At 38.7% G+C, this 24103-nt stretch overlaps 1 protein-coding gene across 1 annotated transcript; it reads left to right on the forward strand.

The window, feature by feature from the left end:
- Positions 1-13134: 13134 nt before the first annotated feature.
- Positions 13135-23137, forward strand: OTULIN (OTU deubiquitinase with linear linkage specificity; the record flags this gene model as incomplete). The annotated part of the gene is made up of 7 exons (XM_082014806.1): positions 13135-13493; positions 16218-16291; positions 17092-17186; positions 18441-18584; positions 20869-20994; positions 22009-22278; positions 22943-23137. 7 exons carry the CDS (start codon positions 13135-13137, stop codon positions 23135-23137), a joined length of 1263 nt encoding a protein of 420 aa, XP_081870932.1.
- Between the last annotated feature and the right edge of the window lie 966 nt (positions 23138-24103).

Consider the following 24103-nt stretch of genomic DNA (forward strand, 5'->3'; position numbering starts at 1 on the left):
ATCAGAAGAGCTCCAAATTCAGTCAGGCCGCTAACTCTCAGATCCAGCCACCAAATGGATCAGAACTGAGTAAGGGCATAGTGTTTCCAGTACTGTCATGCTCACTGCCACTAGCTCTTCCCTGAACACAGGCTTCAAAGGAAACCTCAGCGAGGGATCTGTCAGTCGCCCTTTTCTGATCCAGAAATCTCAGATCAGCTTCTCACTGCAAAAGACTCTGATGGGCTAAATCCATCCCCACAAACATTATAATGCGAGCAGCTTTGCCCGATTGCTATGTGAGGCCACCAATTCTCTGCGTTCCCTCTAATTACATATGGAATGGCAAGAACAACCCATTTTCCTTTCCAGGAGAGTGTGCAACATAACCTTTCACTCCTAGAGCTTCTCAATCTACCAGTGAAAATGTCGTGAACCTAGATGGAGTGGTAAGGCGAACTTCAATTTTAGTAGTACCAGCTCCAAACATGCAGACAAACGTGTTGACAAGAAATAGTAGAATCTGATGGGAATTTGTACCACTTGTGGGGTTTTTTTTCATCCACTTCTGCTCTCTTCAGAGGTAGCTGTTGGTAGTGAGAGGCGTAGATAAAATTAGGATCACTTTTTAAAAGCTGATGATGAATACATATTAACTGGTTATGGTGCAGTTCAAATTCTTGAACTGTCTGGTTTAAATTACAAGATAAATTTGCAATATCTTAAGACTTTTGTCTTCTGTCAGTGTTGTTTTTTTTTTTTCTCAATGCTACCTGAATAGTATCTGAGAACTTTTAGCTTTTAATACCACTATGAAAACTTCTTTCTATTTATGTAGTGCACTGCATTTCAGTTACAGGATCAGTTTGGCCTCTAGTGGAAGGACATGCTTGTGTTTACAGCAGAATTCTTGTGCTGAGCAAAGGATTACAGAGCGATTTTATACTCACTTGGAACACATCCCCCATCTTCTTCTGCTCTGTGGCAATTCCGACACCAAGGGCTCAAAGTGCTTTAACTTTGCTCATCTGAGAAGTCCTCTGACTTCTCCTCTGCAAAAATAGAAAGAAATCACAAAAAAAGAGAAGGGAAGAGGTTTACCCTGAGCAGAGGCAGAGACTTGTGTACTAGCCAGTTAAGTGCAAGAAATTACTCTTAATTGGAAAAAAATATACTTACATATTAAAAAAATAATCTTTCTTTTAATTGGGAATACCAGACTGCCTCCCAGATAAAATACAGAGAAATTCAAGCTAAAAATCTGCCTGGAAGTCCTGGAGGATCCTGAAGGGGAAGCTACAAGGATTAATGTTCTCCACCAATAATGCAGGAACAATGTGAGAGAAAAATCTGTGAGGGAGTGCTCATAAAGGTTTTCTCTGCTGGAAGCTCTCTAAGAAATATCCTTTTCCATGGACAACTTGTCTGCTAATGCCTTCCAAGCAGATACAATGTGAGGCACAAGATACAAGAAAAACTGGTTACGCTGACTTCCAAAGAAATTAATAATTAATAGAGAGAAACTGTTTCCCAAGACAGTGATAACTTTCTGCAAATAGCTGATCGAGAAACCGATACAACATACAGCAATCACCACGTGCCTAGTATACTTTTTTCCCCCCACTATTTTCTGTGTAATCACCACAGAAACATTAAAATGAAGACTTTCTGTAAACTTGTTACACATTATAGGTTTCAAAGAAGATGCTAGTCTTTTTTGCAAGGAGAGTCTTAGCATTAGGAGATATATAAAAGAGAATTTTTTATCATACCTGAAGACTAGAAATAATTTCACAACAGCTTTTAAAGCATGAAGGAATGCAGGGGATGGATACAAAATTTGACATGAATTTAAACACTGATATTCACTGCCATAGTAAATTATATGAAAATCAATAGATAAAAGAGTATTGCGGAATTTCACCTAACACATTAAATTCCTTGTTCCTGTTTTATCTGTTATTTTCTATGTATCCATATATACCATGTATTTCCCGAGTATTCATATTAGTACCTAGTTGTTTAAATGCAGTAGCAGAAAGCTGTTTTTCACAATGTCAAGTTGCATTTTAGAGCACCATTGCAGTTTATTACTCCTTATTTATACTGGTAACATTCATACTTTGTCTACCTATATGTAGGTTCAAAGTTTTATTTCCAGTCTTCTGAATAATTTATTTTAATGTAAAACTATAGATGGAAAACCTCAGTATATTATAAAATTCTCAAGCACCTACAAATGTGGTTACCTCTTCCTTTCTTCCTGTATTGGTCCTGAGCAAATTTTTATCACCACATTTAGTCTGATTAGAAGTTATCTTCTACCCTTGCCTCTTTTTCTTTTGTTACCAACGTTACTGAAATTTCTCAGATTTAATATACCCCTTCAAGAGGCTTGACTTTTCAACACGGAGGTAGCTGAAATATGATTTTACTGATGTGAGTGGACAGTAGAAATCCACTTGAACAACTTCACTACATCCCTGTACAAAAGAAGCAGAATACCATGTGCATGAGTCTATTCTCTCCTCAGAGGTACATCACCTGACTTGCTGGTCATATTGCATGAGGTAGATTCAGTCTCTCTCTTAAACAGAAAACACTGGTGAACCCTTAGCTTAGTTTCTTTTTCCCTTTGCACTTTACGGAAGTTTAGCTGTGATAGGAAGGGATGTTCCTCTATGAGAACATAAAAGTGAAACAGACATGTGATTTAAATTCAAAGAACACACAAAAATAAGGAAAGCAGGTAAATAAATGCTTAAAAACTGTGTGTCAGTGACTTCCCTTTTTTTTCAGTCAGTAAGAGTCCATTGATTTGCATTTTGTTTAGTTTCATGGCTTTAGTGAAGTCCAGAATATTTTGTGCTCGTGTCCTCTCTGCTATATTAACCAACGAGCATTAAAACCCAATTTGGGTATCAAGACAGATACTCACTGGCTCTTTTAAGCATGTGTGTCAAAACAGCTTAATGTCTCAGTCTAAAGCCAAGTAGCCACCCGGAGCACTGCTGCCCCTTTGCAAAACTCTCGCCATTGCTGTTGGGCGAGTCATCCTCCAAGCAGCGTTCTCCTTCGATGCTGGTATGCTTCCATGGGGCTGGAAACCTGGTATGGTTGGGAACCACCCACCCTCTGTCAATGTAAATGATCTTTGGAAGAAGTGGTGTTTATCGGTAACTAGAAGGTCTCCGAGATGACGTCTCTGTGCTCTTCACCACCCAACCACCTTCCCCTTCACTTCAGAGTAAAGTAAGGATACCACGAGACTCTCAGGAATGGATGGACTAAGGGCACCTGGGGCTCATTCAGGTCCATGCATGCAATGAGAAGGGTGAGGAAAAAGCACTTCTGAAACTAAAGACTGTGACTTGAGCTCTTGAAATTACAGACTCTATGTTCAATTTTTCTGACTACACCATAATCACCATAGATAAAATTTAAACACCCAAAGGAAAAACGTCTTTTAAAAAAAGAGCAGCTCAATTTCTTAATATATTTGGATTCTATCATATTGCCTCCAAAATCCATTTAGAATGCAATTTCCTACTATTATTCCATAGTAGTTTGTGTGTTATCTAATGAAACCCAGTAAGTTATTTGGTGCTCATATCATGTTAATGTTGTGCCTATGTAAGCTAGAGTGCAGACTCTGCCCAAACCTGCTTCCCAAGATGACAACCTTCTCAGTTCATATGTTAAAGATCATTTTGAATCAGAATAGTTTTTTTCCTAACCATCAAACTATTTTTAGTCAGACACTAAAGAACAGCAGTCTTTAGTCTTCTAACCCCAGTGAAAGGGATCATGAACAAGACATGTAAGGCCAAAAGTAAATTCAGAAAATGGTCATGTCTTTTCAAAATAAGGGCAGAGACATCTGCATACCCTAATATTATCAGATTCCCACACTAAAGAACAGTTTATTCTCTAAATCACACAAATAATGCAGGAGATGACCAATGACAGAAAGTGATAACAATGACACTAGAATTTTGTTCAGTATTAGCTCTGCAAACACACCCTAAATCATTGAAATGTAGATTGTGGTCATTGCCTATGGTCCTTGGTAGTCGTCTGGAATTGTTAAAATTCATAACCTTGCTGTTGATTTCTGCTGGATTGAGGCTGAGACATAACTCCTGTCAGATGAATTCACACATATTAATTTAATCTAGGGCAACTAATTTCCAAATGATCTCAAGTCTCCCCAAAGGCAGTCCTCCTTGCTTTCTTTATGGGACTTCAAATGTTCAGAGCTCTGGAGCTTTAAAATACCATGTTGGTCCTCTGTAAGCTCCTTGAAATGTGGAAAACAAAGTGGCATTGAGCCACAGTCAGAAAGCTTACCTTTTAGCAGGGTCTTAGGCTGCAAGGAGCCCTGGCAAAGCCACATTATTCAGTAACAGCTTTGCTCTGCTTACTCCTTCTTACTTGAACACGTATGTCTGACATCTGATTTGGGTGGCTCTAATAAGCTGACTTCACTGTCTTCCCTGTTCATTTTACTCTCAAGAATTCTCAGCAGTAGTGGAGTAAACCATGCTGCCAAAGGGAGTTGCCCCGACACGTCCCAGAGGAGTGCCACAGCAAAACATGACAGGGAGAGGAAAGTGAAGACAGGGAAGATGTTAGACAAGATTCAGGATTTACCAGCAAGGCAAAGCAGTGAGTGAACAATACAGACAGCTCAGCTTTGTGTTAGACTGACACTGGGTCAAAACAATGCAAGCAGCTGAAAGCCAAAGCAAAAGCATAGAAGAAACAAGGTAAAAAATGCCTCTTTTTTTTAATACTCAGTCATGTGAGAAATATGTACCCATTTTTGTTTGTTTGAATGGAATGCCAAATTGTATTCAGCTGACTTGACCAGGAAGTCATCCACTAGCTGTTTGTTTGATACAGTTTGGCCATTGCACTAAAGTTTGTTAAACAGTTTTTTAAAGGCAAACTATCCTAGCATCAAATAAGAAATTAACATGTGATATTTTTAAGTTTTCTTGTATTTGAAACAGCAGCTACAGTTACATGTCCTAATAAAGAAAGGTACTTGGGAAACATTAAATACAGGTAAATACTATTTTACAGTGGTGGCAAGTCATTTACAATCTAAGTGTATATAGCTTTCCACATGAGATCTCCAGTAATGAAATCCATGACCTCAAAATATAATTAAATAAAGAATAAACAAAGTTCATCCATCAGAATTTTGGAGGACCTATTAGCTATAAAGAGATATATGAAAGGCATGTGAGGTGAAATATGTAACCACTTTTCTTTAAGAATATTCTTGCTAGGTCTCTTGTCTCTTTAAGCAATGTTTAATATTAAACTGGTCTTATTTCACTTTCTCTTTTCTGCACTGCTTGTGGAGAAGGTTTGAAAAGAATCCAGCAATGAGAGGTTCCTGTTCTGACTGGGTTTTGTTTTTTTCCTGCTACTGTCACAGAGGTTGTTCTATTTGTTTAATTTGGTTGTGGATGTCACTATTGCTTACTGTAAAATGGGCTTTTCTGTGTCTCTAGTATACCTCTCTCTTTGCTATTTTCACATCGTCATCGCTGTTGTAAGGAAGTGAGCTGCCAGCCAGAGACGTAATCCTACTGCCACAACCCCCAACACGTCTCTATTTTAGCGATCTCTATTTTAGTACATCCCTCCTATAGAGAGATTATTTTTTTAACTGAAAATTTTCCGTGTGTATTGAGGTTTAAGAATAGTACCACAGTAAAGGGTTTTTATGCTGTGGCTGAGACTTATGGTCTACTTCTTGGTGGAAGCCAGTGTGTGTTGCACTCTGAGAAGAAATAGGCTTATGCCATTCACAAAGTCAATTCTAGCACCACGGTTGGCAGAGGGCTTACGGACAAAGGCTTCAGTAGCCTCAGTCATTGAGGAAGGCTGATGCAAGGTCAGGCCAGAAATGGAGAGCTGCCTCTCGTCAGGGAGCAAGAACCAAATGCAGAAGCCAGGAGCTAGCATCAACAAGTGGGAGTCTGAGGAGCTGGTCACCTGGAGAGTAGTTGCAGAGCAGGCATATATCTATTCCTTGTTTCAAGCAGGTATTTGCAAGGGCAGCCACATCTAAGCAACTCCAAAGGCTTGTTCATTAAGTAGACTTAAGAACATCATCTGAGAGGGATTTGTTTCAAATGAATGGATCTAGTTAATTTGCTTAATGAACTGAAAAAGATAATGAGGCTGCTTTGTTGACTTGTTAGAGTAAAATGCCACTTTTTTTTTTCTTTTAAAAAACAGTAAAGGGGACTCATGAATTTGAGTGCTGTAATAAAAGCCACTTAGTTTCTCAATTTTTGATACTAAAATATAGTTTTTATGGTGGAGCTTGCATAGTCTGAGAATTCTTTAGGACGTTTTATTATTTCAGTAACCCAACTAAAGGCTGCTTCTCTTGATGTCTTGACCTTAATGGCACACTACATCACAAACTATATCAGACTACAGAAGTCACCTCTCATTAGATCTGAAGCCAGGCTTGCAGGTTTGCCATCTGTACAGCTGATGAGGGTGGTCCCTCCATGCTCCTTGGTGGATGCACAGATGAGCTTTTATCACATAACCTAGCACACGTGATGGATACAGACATGTCAGACTCCCTAGGCAGAATGGTACAACTCATCACGTGACTTCATCTTGATCACTTCTCCTGGCAACTCCATACAGTGGTTTTGCTTCTCACTGGTGGTCTTTCAGCTACCTCACTGCTCTCAGGTGGTGAGGCAGATTCATGATCTCCCTCACTAAAGAGCAGGTCACAGCATTTTAAAGGAGAAGCTTGTGGCCCTGCTACCAGTTGCATGCTTCTCAGCTGAGACCTGTGTCAATAAACCCCACTAGCAGAAATTTCCCCCTGAAAACAACAGCCTGATGTTGCAGGCCAGAAGATGTTGTTTAGCTCATAGGCCAGGTACTTCCCTTCATCGTATAATCCAGCTCATGGGATTCTCATGTTTCACAACTGGGTTCAGGTAACTTCAGAAGTCTACTGATAGCAAATAATTCATTCACGTTAACAGAGTCAGCTTTAGCAGCAGCAGCAGCAACCATGCTGTTTTACACAAGCAAAATGCTACTTTTTTTTTTCTTCTATCTTATGAAAAAAAGACCCAGTTGTTTTCATCTTTACAGTATAATAAAAATGCATACATCTTTTGCAGATTTAATGTACTATCTGGAGTAGTAACTCTAATTACTACTAGTAGTAACTCTAATAATGAAAGAAAACTGACTATTCAGGCAATCAATAAAAGAATTACATATTTGATACTATGGGTGGAAAAGATGGGGGAACCCACATATTTAAATGTGGGGAAACCCCCAGTTTCTTAAATTTCTGTCTCATAAAACTGCTGGAGCTTTGCATTTAGTATTATTATTTGGTTTCTGCAGACTCCTATTTCCTCTCTTTTTTTAAAAATGTAGAAACTGGAAAGGAAAAAAGTTCACGCAAATTGTTCAGGGAGGTTTAGTTAATTAACTGAGCCACTAACAGTGTTCTTGGCCTGGGCAACAGTCAGGAGGAAGAACTGCTGGCTTACCCTGCCATACTAATACACGACAATGTTGATTTACTGAGAACATTCTAAAAATTTTTTTTCTACATATATTTTCCAAGTAGGGGACATGAGCTGCTCTTCGTTTAATCATGAAAAAAATTAGCTACATCATCCTGTAACTTATTTTAATAAATATTTTTATCAAATGCATAGACAATATATTCATTTTAGTCTTCATGCATTTTCAAATGTGCAAACTAAGATTGTTCAGAAAAACCGTGATGCAGATTTTTAAAGGTGCCTTTTTGTTTTTGTGAAGACTTGTTACTTTAATTGTTTAGACTGGTGCACCATGAAAAATAGTGACAGTCTTTTAATTTGCAAACAGACATAATTTTTACCAATGATGCATAGTTTATATTGGTATGATTCACATATGCTCCATTTCTCTGCAGGGGACTGAAAAAAACCTACCCACTGCACCAGAGCCACAACCTATGTGTTTTTCTCAGTCATTTAAAAAAAGAAACATAGCATGCTGGAACTGTCTTTTTGCTTGACAGACAGCAGCATGCCAATTTAGAGCCCACTTAGTAAAATGTAAAACTGAAAGCTGTGAAAGTGGAAAGCAGCATGTATATATACCTGTCTTTACGCACAAAGTAGGAGATAGATCTTTCTAAGAATACATCTCCAAAAACTTACAAATTCAAGCATGCTAGAGGAAAAAAACCCACACAAGTAATATGTAACTACAGAAGCATATCACAGATAGTGTATTGCCCATTTGACTTTACCAGTGCGTTTTCCCCATCTATTTTCTTCTGAATGGTATTCCCCTATAGTCACAAGCAGAACTGATCACCCAAAGATTTCTAATCATACCCCTGAAAACTTTGGAGCAATTTTCAAGTAATGCACTGTAACTAGTTTAGCAAAAAAGACAGCAACTGCTGGCAAGCACCAAGATGCATTAAATAAAGTAAAAACAATCAAAATATTTTTTCATGGTGTTCAATTTGTTGCAAAGGGCAACTGTCCTCTGTTGGCAAATACATCATTGTCAATGGATACAAAGGATTATGTATAGCCCAAGCTCTATGTTAGACTAATTTATTATTTGCAAACATCAATGCAAAATAGTGGAAGCAGTTGTGTGCAAAAAACAAGTGAAAACTGCACTGTTGTTATATCTAATGCACTTAATAGTTTCTGTAAATCTGTTGCTCAGAAATGTTACATACCTTGAGCAAATGGGACTGATTTTTTAAATTACACATATTTATTAGGATATTGAACTGAATACACAGATCACAAAGTGGTCTGCTTGTTTTGAGGGAGGCTTAAAAATGAATCATCTCAAAAAAAAAAAAATCATCAGTTCCACAATCTTTGGAAAGTAAACTTCAGGACTTTATGCTCAAGTCATTTTGTCTTTTGAACTTGGTAACACTTGTTAAAAAAAAAAAGATGTTTTGCTTTGTTTAATCTACAGTATTCTAGTATATTCTATATAAATTCTTACTGCACTTTCATTATACCTATTTTTTTCCTTCAATGTTAAATTAGTTAGTGTTGTTGCATGCTCTTTGACAGCAATGGCATTCAGTCCCTAAGACACTGTTTTTTATTTACAAGCTAAAACTATTCTTTGAATTTCTGCAACCTGGAAGGCAATGACTAATGCACCAACTCTTTTGCCACACTTGATCTTGTGAAATGTGTCACGGAACTTTCAATTATTTCCAGGTACTATATACCAACACTAAACCCAAAAATAACCTTTGCTAAGAAAAGAACTTTCACATATGTTTGCAATATATTGTTTACAGGAGGCAGAGAAACCTCATTTTTAGAAGTGCTTTACATAAAGCTCATATGATGAGTATTCTCTTGCATTACCTTTATCAATTCAACTATGGAATGCATCTAATTTGAGGATTATGAACTTTTTCCAGTGGTTCTTGTGGATGGAGCATTGGGTGGAGAGAGTGGACTTTTCTGATTAATTTATTTATATAGCCAATGACACTTGGAATACTTTTTTTCAGTTAATGCAAATCCAAAGTTTTTATTAGGAACATCAGTACTTTGGGTATTTAGTTTTGGTCTTTTTGTGATGAAGAGAAAAAGATTTTTGTCATGTAATTGACATAAGCCCCATCTGTAAGCAGAGAAATAACAAATGCAAAAGACTGCACCTATTTTTTCAAGTTAACATGGCAAGCATTACTGTAATGCATCCTGACATAGGACATCACAGCAAGGTTTTCATTTAATAATTCTTCAGAAAAGAAACATATTTTGCTGTTCAGGAACTTTCTGTTACAGGGGAACCGTTCCAAATACAGCAAGCATAGATTTTGCAAATTTAATTTTGTAACTCAGGTACAGTTCATGTATTTTTCAGTGCCATTTTGTAATACACCATTTTGCTCATGATAAAGAATTAGGCCTAGGTTGCAACTTCACCTACGTTATAAAGCTCTATGGAATTATTCTGCTCTGTAGTTCTCCGAAGGGTTGTGAAATGGTCGACCAACGTCTCTCCCATAAAGTTGCTGAGGGAACGGCAAGTGTGGGTAACTAAGAAACTAAAAAAAAGAACTTAAAAAAGCACGAAACTGTAATGATTCTTGAATGCTACTGAATCTAAATTATTTTATTATAGGAACATGGGAAACAGTTGGGTATATTTCAGATAGACTCACTGTTTGAACAGGAATAATTCTGAAATGGCCAACATGAAACAAAGATGCATTTTCAGACAAGTCTGTTGATCAAACAGTTGTTCAGACAAAGGGATTTTTCAACGGAGATGTCACTGTCAAGAGTAGTCCAACAGATTTAACCCACAAGAAGAGTGCCGATTAAAAAAAAATTAATGTAATGCTGTTTTTTTCTTTTTTTCAAACATTTGTGATTATACTTCTTGTGTCTCAAGGATAAAAGAAACAGAAGAAACTTATTTACAAAAATGTCCATCAGTTTCATGTGACTTAAAAGTTTCATGATGTTGCAAATTACTTATCATTGCCATTTTAATATTTACAGGTTTTACTACTTGACCTTGACCTTTCAAATGTTCTCCCTATACTGTTTGATACTAGATTTTAAAAAATAAATCCTATTAATTCAAATTCCTTTACTGTCAGCATGTATATAGTTATTTTCCCTCAGTCTTAGATCACTTGTATTACTCAGAGAAAGCGTATTCTTATGAGGGAAATTCCAGGAAGACGACCAACACTTTTCCATTTTTAGGCCCAATTTCAAGGTGAACACCCTCCAAAATGCTCAGACTTCAGTGGACTTTCTTCTACCACAGTATAGCTTTCCTACTTTTTACTGTTCTCAGTATTCCATTTTTAATAGTATTGGGTATACTTAACTCTTGAGTAACATGTAATTTTGAAAGCTTTTTCATTTACTCTCTACGTAGGTTTCTATCCTGTCTGGAGCTTAATAAAGATGCATCAGAATTTGGTGATGTACTCTTTGCTCCTGGAAGAAAGACTTACAGCTTCTGGCGAGCTCTATACAACGGTTGTCACATATACACGCACCCTTAGAGCACTGGGCTTCCTCACAAGTATTTTTATATGGATTATATGGAGCATGTGACAAGTGAAAAGCAACTCTATTTCCCCCGTCTCCTATATTTAAGATTTCTTCTTGTCTACGAGCTTGGGGATTTTCATGTAACTCCTATTTCATGCGAATTCAAGGCTTGATTTTACACTTTACTGCAAGCTGGCTGTTAAAAATAAATAAAGAAAGAAAACCAAAGCACAAAACAAACAAAAGCCTTCGCAGCCCGGGAAAGATGATTCCAGATGAGGGTCCCACCCCCGCAGGTGACATTACTACAGGCACTCCCTCACGCAGCCGCACCACGCCTGCGGCGCTGACAGGGGAGGCGGTCGGAACGGCTCTGGTGCAGCAGGCGCCGCTTCCTCGCCCGCCTCAGGGCCCGGCCGCAGGGCCAGCTGGGCCGCCCGAAGGGCAGCCGCCAGCACTCCCAACGGCCGCTCGCGGGCGACCGTTGCGGCTCGGGCGAGGGTGGCGGCGGCCAAGCGCGGGGGCAACCCACTGTAGGCTGAGGGGCAAGGTCACGTGCCTCCCTCCCTTCCCTCACCCCCGCCCGGCATTGGTATCGCCCACCCCTCCGCGCCCGCGGGCCTACAGCCACAGCGACGGGCGGCGACGACGCGAGCGATATTCCCAGCCCCGGCTCCACCGCCAATACGCATGCGCTGGAAGCCAGCGCCCGCCCTACTCCGCAGCCGTCTCCTGGTGCTTTTTGCATGACGACAGCCGGGCGGAGGAAGGAAGGAAGTGCGGCAACGCACTGGTCCGCGTATTTCCGGCGCGATGACGCGCCGGCAGAGGATGCCGGCGGCCGGCGACGCGGAAGCAGCGGCGGGGCCTCCTGAGGGCCGGGCGGGCACTCACTCGCGCGGGGCTGCGGCGATGGGAGCGCTGGGCGCGTGCTGGCGGCCGTGGTAGCCGGCCCTGCGCGGGCCTGTGGGAGGGCGCTCCGCGCGGTGCACGGCGGCATCTTCCGCCGGCAGCGCGAGCCCGGCCCCGCCGGCATGAGCGGCGAGTGGCGGGCAGGGAGGGGCGCGGCGGGAGGCGGTGGCGCGCTGCGGACCCCCCACGGCCCCGGCGAGCGGGCGGCCGGAGCGGCCTCCTGCGCTCGGTGGGGCGCGGTTGCCGCGGCAGGCGGCCCCGAGCGGTGTCGGGCCCTTGGAGCCGCAGGCCAGAGGACGCCGGAAAGGTGAGGGCTGGGCTGCCCCACGCGGAGTGGCGGTGGGGTACGGTTGACCGTGTGCTGCACGGCGCCGGGGTCGTCCTTCCCTGGGGAGCGGGGCTGGCGGTAATCTGTACAAGGTGCGCAGTGCTCGTCCTGAGCTTCGTGCTACGGGGCGGCTGGGTACGTAGCAGGGCTCGAGAGCGGAAGGACAGGGACAGCTGAGAAAGAAAGTTGGTGGCAGGTGGGAGGCTTTAACCTCAAGATGGAGACGTGTTGTACGGTTTTAAGGTCTGTATAGTGGATATTTAGACTCCTGGTTCTGAGGTGACCAGCCTGGGTAGCAATGGCAAGAATTGTCTAGAACATAAATGTGGCAACTTGGAAAGCAACCCGTAATTTTGGGGGAGGGCTATGTATCAATTTAAGATAAATATACCTGAAAATTTATCATACGGGCACCTCCTAAGCCTTTGGAGAACTGGCTGGAAACTTCTGCATTAAGCAATAATCCTTTTGCAATGGGAAGTTTCATGGAGCACCAGCTGAGTTTGTAAAAAAGGCTTCCTCTTGCAGGACTGAAACTTGTTTCGTTGGGATTTCTGTTAATCCTCTGGTTTTTAGGTGATAATGTCTCTTGAGAAGAGCAAGTGCGCAGTCAGGGCATGAATTCTAGCATGGGGTGTCTTTGAGGAACAGGCACAGATTAGGCTCAGTAAGAAATTAAATTGCCTAGCCAAGGCAGTGAGTGCTGTATCATCTCACTGAACTGTTCTGGCTTTTGTTCTGCATTTGAATAATTTAACTACACTCTGAATATAACTATCGAAATACTGTAATTTTCTTAAAACATGTGCTTTTGTTCTTTCATGAGAGATACTCTTCATGTACTTCTTCATTCTTCAAAGCCAGGATAATTTTCAAGGGTGGATGACAGAACAAGCCAGCCTTTCTGTGGGTGCAGAACAGACACAGAGAAAAGAGAGTGTTGCCATACAGTTGGCGAAGCATGAAAAGGTTGTTGATGTTCCTTCTAATGAACATGTTTCACCAAACGCAACTAGTGACCCAAAAGAGCAGTCTACATTGGAAATAAGAAGAGACTATATATACAGAAGTACTGGGAGACCTGAGAAGACAGATATGATTAAATCACTTGTGACCGATCAGGATGCATCTGGAACCTGTGAACTATATCTACCTGTGTCGAGTAATTGTTCAGCAATGGAATCATCTGAGGACAGGTGAGGATTTTCTTTTTTAATATATATTTACAGCTTTTCTATAGAAAGGGAAGGGTACTTTACATTTGTGAATTTCTTGGCAAGATTTCATATATGTGAGTGACTTAGTGAAAGTCTTGTTCTAGTCCTGCAAATCTATTAGTATAAAACTATTTATATTTTGCCCATAGTCCTTTCCCTTCTCTCCAGCTTAATTTCACTTGCTGTCGCCTTAACTTGCTGCGGTTTTGGGTTTTTTTGTTTGTTTGTTTTTAAAATGCAAAGCCCAGGATACTCCAAGTAAAATCTGACATCCTGTTTTTTCTCCTTGGTATCTTTGGTTCAGCAGAATCTTGATTTACTAGTTCCATGCACTAGGGTACACACTAGGGTTTTTTTCGTTTGTGCATGCATATTTTCATTTAATTATTCTTCTCCATCTGTTATTTCATTTTCACGCTGTTGCCAAATATTAATGTGAAGATGAGGAAAGGCTTTAGTTTCCACATTATTCTTTCCACATATTTACTTAACAGTTGCTATGTTAGAACAATGTTAAGATGCACTTTGAACTCTGAAATGAGAGTGCCTGTGCAGATGGATTGCACCTCTTAGCTACCTTGATTTCAAAGCAACTTAGTTAAATTGCAGTACTTTGTTTATGCTGGATGTTAATCTGTCAGGTTCTGAATCTATGGATTCTATTTTTGTCAAGTCCTGGAAAGAAAGATGGGTAATATCTGCAGAAGGAACATGGAGGAACACTGCTTACTTTACAGCAAACTTCTTTTTTGAGTGACCACACTAGTTTACAAAGTTGAGCACTTTTTTCTCTTTGTGCATTATAACCTACCTGTGTTCAAGCATGTATCCCAAAATAATGCTTTCCCTGCCCCACCACCTCCCATGGGATCCCTTGTAGAGGCAGGTTTGTTCATGTTTGCAGGGGTAGGTGGGGTGGTTTGTTTTTTTCATAGTATTTTCAAGGTTAATAAGTAGTCTTGAAATTCTTTGCTAACCTTAATCTCTGCTGAGAAATAAGATTATGCATGGAAGTCAGGGTTTGTCCAGTGCCACACTGTAACAAGGATAAGGACTTGGAATAAGTATTTCTGTGATTTTTCTTCTCAGCAGGTAGTACTCTCTTCATGGAGTAGTGTGTTTAATATCTACTGCATCTATTGTTTCTCTTTTAATTAATAGTTATGTAGTATTGTTATGAATCGGATTTCAAGCAGCTACTTGAGCACCCAGGAAACCCAGTTTGAAAGTTAAAAGGCTTGAAACTTGAGTGAAAGCTAAACTGTAGTTTCATATGACTGCACAGGAGGTGACAGTTTCCTGATATTAACCTATATTTGTCTTTAAGCATTTTTTTTGTTCTAAGGGAAAGGTATGCAAACGGGTTAGAAGTGTTATCTTTAAGTAAACTGTTTGGGTATAAAGAAAAAGAAATACAGAGCCGTAATTTACCCGGGTATTCTTTCAAGTTTAATGAGAGTAATCTAAGTACCAGCTGGCTACATTAAAGCCTTTCTTGCAGTCCTCCTAACTGCTTGCCCTCTCTTAGTAGTGTAAGATGGGGCAAGGTCACTGCCTTACTTTCTTCCTGGTCTTTTGCAAGCACACTGGGTTTGGGTTTTTTCTGAGTAGTAGATTAGAAGGTACTAATACTAGTGGGCAATGAATAATAGCCTTACGCTTTTTTTCCCCACACATGTAGTTTCTTAAAAATACAAACTTTCAATGTAACCTTCTTTAGTCGTAAGCCTAAATGATTTACTAATACGTTTGGTGATGTATAATTTTTTTGAAGTATTTTAGCTGTGAAACTGTGATTTTAAAGTTTATTTGCTAGGTGTAATTATATGACAAATGCCACTCAGAATCACATTTAAAGGAATGTGCAATTTACAGTTCTGTTTTTTGAACACTGCATGGACCTCCATTCTCAATAGTAATGTTCACACCCTAGCTTTGAGGTCTCTTCTTGATAATGCTAGGCTATGCATAGAAACAGTGGCCTTTTAGGCCATCATTTCCTCACTCATGGTCATACCTTGAGTTCAGAATGTCTGTTTAGAGGCTCAGATGGAGATATTTGACTCTTAAGACAGCATACCTTGATCAAAAAATCCATATTATTTGAGGAAGAAATGTTTGGATTTCAATTAGCCTATAGGCTGCAGTTTGGATCACATCTAGAATTTTGTTTTCTTTGAGTTTGTAACATTCAAACCAGCTGCAGGTAGCTGGCTACTTTTCATCATAATATTCTGTCACGTTTTCTGCTCATTACTAGGCAGGTTGCTCAGACCCAGTGGAGCACAGGTATAAAGCTCTGGTGAGTAATGCATTCTTAGTTGCATGCTTGGGTTGCAGTATTTGTATACTCAGCAAATAGGCATTTTGGCTTGTATCTTTTGCAAGTTTATCCTGTAACCTTTGCAAATAGAAAGGGACTTCAGTGCTCTGTAGTGCCCATACAATCAGCAGAAGAGAAATTCCTGCAGTGATTCATTACTAGTGTAGGTGTCATAAATAAGAGAGGGCAACAGTTGACGGGTTTTTTTTGAGAACTCATGTTGGTTTTAAGAAAATGTATAAGATGGAAAGCAAATCAAGATGAAAAAATACTTGAAGAAAGACTTAAGTACTTGCCGGTAGTTGTAAACATGAGAAAAACGTAAATTACTATTTGTGCTGTTATATGAAGTATGTGTTATGTGTTGATTTTTATTGCAGTGAGGAGGACATGTATCGTGACGCAGAAGAAATAGAGAGAGAGAAAATACTACTTTGTGAGACAAGCTCTTCAGGTACATTTGAAGTCTGTTTCAAATACAGTATTAAAATTCATTGTAGCACTAATTTATGATGCTTTGATGCTCTTATTTCCAAGGATTTTTGTGCACAGATGTCTTCGCGTGCAATAGAAACAACTTACAGTGACTATGTTGTACAGTTTAATTCATGAAAAGATCAATTTTATGTAAAACTAGTTGCTTGTAATATTTTTTTCCCTGTGTTTCTCTAGTTACTTTACAAGAGAACATGAATCCTTTGGAAAGCAGTCATATAGCCTATGTTATGAGTGTTGTGCTTGAAAATTACTGATCTATAGTCATTATAGCAGCATCTGTTGCTGGGATTCCTTAATAACTGTATTACTTTTGGAATGAATGCTGTTGGGATTCCAAGAGAAAACTGTATTTCTTCTTTCTACCATTGTTTCTAGCTTAATCAGAAAGCTCTATTGTCTTTCTTCCTTACAGTCCAGCTGCTGAAAGAAGAGAGGCCTTTGCCCAACATTTTTCTGATTGTTAAGAAAATTAAGCGTACTAATTTCTACTCTTTGTCAGTTAGTCTCTTTCAGAAGAGAGGAGCAGTGTTCTCTATTTTGTTGGACTACATCATCATTTTTGTTCACTTGTCATTTTCAGCACAAGCTGGTTCCCCCCACCCCCCTCCAATAATTACTTAGTAGCTGTAGGTTGTGCTGCCAGTCTCCTTTGGCACCAGTGTTAAAGTGATAGAGTGTACTTAGAAATTCAGTACTTTTTCTGTGTTGTTCAGTTTCAAGGTTCACAGTATAATGTTATGTATTCTGTTTTGATAGAATATAAACTAAGTGTTGCACCTGAAATGGACATCATGGAGTATTGCAGAAAAGAATGGAGAGGAAATACACCAGTAGCAAAAAGGATGAGAAAGGTACTGGTTCTCTCTGTGTTGAATTTTGTTAGGCTTTTTGTTTTCATTTGTATGTTTAGTAGGTGATTTCCTTTGGGAACTGTCTTTAAAACAGGAAATACAATAGCAGTGTTTTCCAGTGTCTGGTCTTAGAAGTTGCTGATGACTGATGGAAGATGGTTTTGTTCATACTCACTCAAAATGTGTTTTTTGGTAAAGCTACTTGTTGATAGTGTAGGGTTTTGATTAATACTGTTCTTCATTACTGTTTTCAATTTGAAGTTTTAAATTCAGTTTATTACCATAAAATGGTGATCTTGTGGGTGGTTGAAATGGCAGAGCAGATAACCAAACTTTCTGACAGAAAGCAAATTACTGAAATTGGTATTTTTAAGATGGGGTGTTTTAATGAATAGGCTCTGTTTTTCTTAAATGTTTCCTGAATTTTTTTTTTTTGGAGGTTTCGGACTAGTTTTCTTATATTAATCTTGAACTAGAGTGGTAGAAATAAAGCATTAGGTTGGTTGGATGTTTTTTTGTTGTTTGGTTTTGGTTTTTTAGCACTTGAAAATTTAGTGCTATGTATGAGTAAGCCTAAAAAAATACTTCCCATAAATCAAAAGATCCATGTGTCACCTTCAAGAGATTGGTAAGAGAAATACAGATGCACAAGGCATTGGATCTTGCTAGGTTACCTGAAGAGACATGCTGAACTTCAGAAGTTATGTTTCAACATTGCTGCTTCTGCTAAGAATGTACATATGGGAACAGCAAAGAGGGGATAAATGTGCTGAGCCATGCATCAAGATGTCTCAGTGTAAATACAAATTTTCCCTGAAGTAAAACCAAACTATGTGTGACATGTATTGCCTAAATAGAATAATCTATTGCTGAAACTTGTGAGCATGATATGTTTTTAGATTTATAGTCTTGTGTGTGTATGTTTGGATTTTTTTAAGCAAGTGGGTTAGCTACCCACATTTCAATGATATTTCTGTTCTGTCATCAAATAAGTGCTACAACCAATTATCTACTTAGATTTCTTTGGTTTCTTGTTTGTTATTCGGCAGAACTAAGGGACGTATGTTTTTTTTCAAAGCATAATTTGTGACATAAAAGCGTTTGAACTTCCAAGATGGCTAGTGGGTCAAATCCATTTTTTTTACAGCATTAACGTTTGGATGCTAATATTCCAATATCTTTTATGATACCAGTGCATGACCTTAAAATGTTTTGCTAATGCTTTAATGTTGTTTGGGTTTTGTGTTTTTCTAGGGTTATGAAGCAGTTGCTCAAAAGTTTGCATCTATAAGGAGAGTACGAGGAGATAACTATTGTGCTCTCAGAGCAACTCTGTTCCAGGCACTAAGCCAAGCTACCCAGTTACCAAACTGGCTGCAGAGTGAGGATTTTATTATGGTATGTGTCAAACTGATATTCTGACAGTAGAGGAATGTTGGTTCTAACCTATTGGATAATTTTATGATCTCATTTCCCTGTTATGCTATATGCTCACTTCTCAATATCACTTCAGTTCAGAAGTGGTAATATTCAGTTTTCTTGTCTGTTTACAGTGATTCTTTCAACTTGGAATTGAGTCCAGGTCCCCTTGGTTTCTGGTTTATAATGTAGAAATGTTACTGTAATGCTGACTGTAATGTAACTTGTCTGTCTTCATCTTGCCCTCTTGGTTTCTTCTTAATGCAGGTAATATGGCAGTAAGAGGTTTCCCGTAAGACAGTTGGTAGTAGCAAAAAATATAGACAACTTATTTGAAATTTGCACATTTGAACAGAAACAAACCCCTGCTTTTAAAAATTATTATCTGTATTCTTGTGTGCCAAATATGGTTTCTTTAGAAGTGGATGAACAAATTGGATGCTGCAGGCTTTCCAGAATGTATGTATTGCCTGCATCTGAAAAGTAACTTGAAATAAGTGTGTAAGGGCAACTCCAGCCTGATAGGTAGAACAGTCCTTATGGAGCATTGATGGATAAACAAAGCAAGGCATCTTAGTAAGAGTAGAAGAAAAATATTCCAGCAATTGTCTTGTGTCAACAAAGTCTATTTGGTGATATCAGTGAACGTGGAAGAAAAAAAGCTGCCTATACAAAAGTGGCACGCTTGAGGAGAGTAAGTTTCCAGTTGTCCAGGTTGCTGCTGGAAATATAATTGAAGAATGTCTGATGCAGACTCCGTGTTGTAGGCTAGGAGTCTAGGTAGAATCATACTGCTCTTACTGCCTTCCTGTATAAGTTTAATGCCATCTTAAAATTTCTCGTTTCGATCACTGTCATTGTTAAGTAAACGTCTGCTGATGTGTTTTTGTAATTACTGATTAGAAACATTTCATAGAAATATTTTTACTGCATCAGTACATTCTAAAATGGTTTCGTTTTTAGAAAAAACATTCTCTCAGCTGACAACTGTCTCCACATTGTCAGACTGTGCAAGATAGTTTCCCAGTGCTCCTTTAACAAACCTGCAAACTTTTAAAAATTATGTACTTGACAGTTTTTAAATGATATTCACCTATTTTTTCCTACTGCTTTATAGAGGAAAGTGTGTCGTATCATGGTAATTAACGTTTTTAAAAAGGTGTACAACTTATTTAATAAAATGCACTAATTAAAATGATGAGTAACTGATATATGACCTATGCTTCAATTCATTAAGAGAGAGTGTGGTGACAGCAAGCAGTACAATTTCAACAAAGTTTGTTTTTTTAAAATATATTAAAACCTATGCTTACATGCACATTTCTAGTTGCAGGAGTTACTGCCATGTAATGTTCTATTATTTAGTTCTGTATGTCAAATTAGCATAGGATGCCAGGCTGGGGTGGGGGAAGGTCTGTGTATATCTGAAAAATTAAATACTTGCTTGCCATGAAAGAGAGCATATTACTAATTCAGAGTCCTGATAAAATGAAAACTGGCTGGTAATGGCTGATGGTATATGTGCTGCTTTAGGCAAATATTTAATTCAATGTGAGATACAATTACTCTTCCGGTAAAATGGGTTAATACATGAAGGTAAAAAACTGGGCATGCAACTGCCATGAGGTCCTTCAAGAGACATGTAAAAGCTCTTAACTGAGCAGGCGTTGCGTGTGAGAAGTAAAAGAGGCAGTTCTGAGGCTGAGGTATGATCTGGTGCATCCACTAATCCTCAGGTTGTTTTCTTCTTTATCAGAAAACCATCCCCATAGTGTTTTAATTATGTTCTCGGAAGAGAAAACACAGTTTGTGTGTTCTGGACTAAGTAGTCTGCACTCCACCAAGACTTCTGGCTCTATCTGATGGATGTCATCACATCTTTGACGTTCTCTTCTGTTGTTTCAGGGACACTTTTCAAACACAGTCACTGTCATCTGCTGCTGGAGGTTTTTTTAATTAAAAAAAAAAAAAGCCATGAGTAACTTAGGGTGATTAGTTTTTCCAGTGCTTATGTATTGATTAGATCAGGGAATAGCAGTAGACTAGTATTCTGACTGTTATCCAGCAAGTATTATAAAGATGCAGTTGTGTTCAGTTTATGGTCATGTTAATATGACATCTGTTCAGAAGAACATATGAGGGATCATTTTAAGGTGCAAAATGTAAAATAATAACAATAAATTCAATAAAGTAACAATGTGCAAGGATGGTGGCTTTTCCTTTCAAGATTTTGTTAATTAAGCTGTCTTCTCTTAACTTCCAGCTTCCTGAGAACTTGCTGAGCAAATACGACTGGATCAAACAGTGGCAGCTAAAACAGAAACTGGGCAGGAAGATGGGAGAAATAAGTGATGAAATTAAAGAATATTTAGTGCTTCTAAGGAGAAAGGTTGGAAAAGTGTTTATTCTTGGTGACTTGCAAATAAGAAAAAAGACAGTGTGTGGTGAATTTACCATAATGATGCTTTCACTAGTTGGGGGGGACACCCCCCCCCCGCCTTTTCTGTATGTAAACTGCAAAAAAAAAAAAATCAAGGAAAGAATGTCTGTTCAGATCTGTGGGATTCTGGTCTTCCACGGCTTGCCTTAGCTGATGCTGGAATTAATTTGTAAGCAGCTCTGCAAAAGAGTATTGGACAGGGTTCAGTGAAGAAATTCATGTAATAGAGTAACATTTTCCTTCTGTTGTTTCTTGTATTTATTTGAAGAAGTGATGTGTACTGTGGATAAATGCTGTTTCTACCTTGAACAGGTCATGGAAGGAAAAAACCCAATAGAATAATGCTAAAATAATTTCAAAGGAGTAGTTTGTTTCATGTTTATACATTTTTATTCTAGGTTAACATAACAGGAAAATGGTTGTGTCCTTTCTGTGTTCGTAGTATATTACTTGGTCCCATCTTTACCCCCTTGAAACTCTGGAACCTATTTAAAAACTCTTTAGTTGTTCCTGTCTTACTATGTATGCATATTCACTCTTTTTTTATTTCTAAGAATATTTTAAAGGCTGCATTCAAGTAGTTTCTGAGGGCAGGAATGAAATACGCATTCTGAGTAACTGAAATGTAAAGAATATGAAAGATGTAGGATTTGACACAGGAAACTTATTGCTTATTTTACCATGACAATATTTGTTTTGCCACCTTGCAACAATTTCCAACATCCCCTTCTTTTGCTTTGCTTTAAGACTAATTTAAGCAAAATCAGACTAACTCAACTTGACCTTGATAGGACTACAGCTGTGGAAATATTCTGGAGTGTTTTTAGAAAGGTACAAAGCCCTTCACAAATTCAAATTCTAAGTGTCAGTGCTGTATGTCTGACAATTCACAAGTGGCTTTTTACAGCTCTTGCATGTTAATGGATATTGGTACATGCTGTATGTGTGTGGTTTTTTTTATAGTGGAAGAATATAAGTGAAATCAAAGGTTCTACTGAGAAACAAGAAGCTTGTGATAAATTGTTTAAAAATGAAGAGGAGGAGTATAGTCTCTATGAAGCGCTGAAATTCTTGATGCTTAACACTGCCATCGAATTATACAATGATGATAAAAATGGAAGGAGAGTTCCTGTCTTCTCATGGTTACTGTTTGCACGGGATACATCGAGCAACCCTTGTCAGTTAATGCGTAATCACTTGAATCATATTGGTCACAGTGGAGGTCTTGAACAAGTAAGGAGCGATTGTTCTTACAGTTGTGGTTTCCTGTTCTGGAGATTTTGGATTTAAGTGGTTTAAGAAATCACACAGCTTTTGTTGGTCTGGCTAAATTTAATGGTGTAGTGTCTGGTCTTTCACTGGGAAAAATACAGTAGAACCACTTGCTTGTAGAAGAGTCTGTAAAGGCCTTCCTTCTAAACATTGATTTCTGTCTCGCGGCTGATGCTCCTATCTGCTTTTTATTTGGCTAGAGAGTTCAGAGTATCCTCTAAGAGGGAAAGGATCTGTGCCTGAAACCTGTTTCTGTCTTGCTTAGTGACTTAATGGGATGAATACCTATATGAGAGAATGTCTTTCCTACCTGTTCATGGCAGCAGCGAGGTGGGATTCTCTGTGTGAAGTAGCTTTTCTTTAGGACTAATACCTCACTGTACCATTGTTGGTATGAAGAGCTCCATGTTAAAGACGTGGTATCTTAGATGTATTTGTTCAGCAAGTTAAGAATGGCTTGAATGATCGACATACTGAACTAGAGATGCTTATGTATACGCAGTCTCATTTACTTCTAAAATTTTTTTAAAAAATTACATCTGATAGGTATTAGTATTTTTGAGAAATATCATATGAAATGTATGTTTAATTTTACACATCATATTTCTTCTTTTTTCCAATGTAGGTGGAAATGTTTCTCCTTGCTTACGCTCTGCAATATACCATCCAAGTGTATCGACTGTATAAATATAGTACTGATGAATTCATCACACTTTATCCCAATGACCCAGAGGAGGATTGGCCTGTGGTGACTCTCATAACTGAAGATGACAGACATTATAATATTCCAGTCAGAATGTGCCAAGAGACTATGCTGTAAACAAGTGATTTTTGGCAGACAAACCTGTGCTGCTTATTGAGATTTCCAGTGCTATTTTGAAACAGGATGATGATGAAACCTGTGTTAGTAAATCTACAACAACTTGAAATGCATGGTTTAGAAGTTTACATGTTAACTAAAATATCAAATAAGTACTACCTTAAAGAGTAAAAACTTTGCAAGTATGACTTCTGTTGCCCATTAGGAAAAAAAAAGGAAACTCCTGCAGTTCTTTTTTTGAAGGGCTTACTCTGAATAGGAATGCAAAAACTGTAGATTTACTTCTTTTAAGAAGGTGGTGAGGCTCTGTGGTAAGACGTGAGCTGATCTGCTGCTCCCTGAAATAATGAGGTAATGATGAATTGAAATTTCTGAAAAAGTAGGGTGCCATTTTCCTGACTGATATTTGTAATGCTGCTTAGAAGCAATTGTACAAATCTTGGGTCTCGGGAAGCAATATAATTCTTTTGCAGTTGAAATTTAATGCCTGCCATGGTTTATGCTTTAAGAGATGTTATGTAAAGTTTTCTAATGCTTTGGGGTTTTTCCAACATGAATATCTCTTTTTTTTATTTAGAGGCCAGTTGTCTGTTACACTGAAAATAGAGAGCTCATTCCCTTTCAACCCCTTGAGAGGATCATAGCAAAGAGACTTGATAATAAGAGAGTATAAAAGTTGTTTCTTAGTAGGTCACAAATTCAAAACTTACACAGAATTCCTTCTTCAGTTATGATAGCTGGTATGAGATAACCACATGCCCACTAACTTCCATGTCTGTTCATATTACTGTTCCTGTAATGTTAATGCTCGCTGGTAGCTGCTGTGGGGAACAGCAGGATTTTAATTCGTCCAGGAAGTGCAGTAGATGGAAGTAAACTGGTGCAGCTTCGCTGTTCTTGGGAGGAGTATGTGGGAGGTTCTTTTTTGGCTTAGAATAATTCATTATGCTTTAAATTGAAGGAATA

The sequence above is a fragment of the Phaethon aethereus genome (assembly GCF_964289735.1).
Source record: "Phaethon aethereus genome assembly, chromosome: 2".
In the NCBI taxonomy this organism is placed as follows: Eukaryota; Metazoa; Chordata; class Aves; order Phaethontiformes; family Phaethontidae; genus Phaethon; species Phaethon aethereus.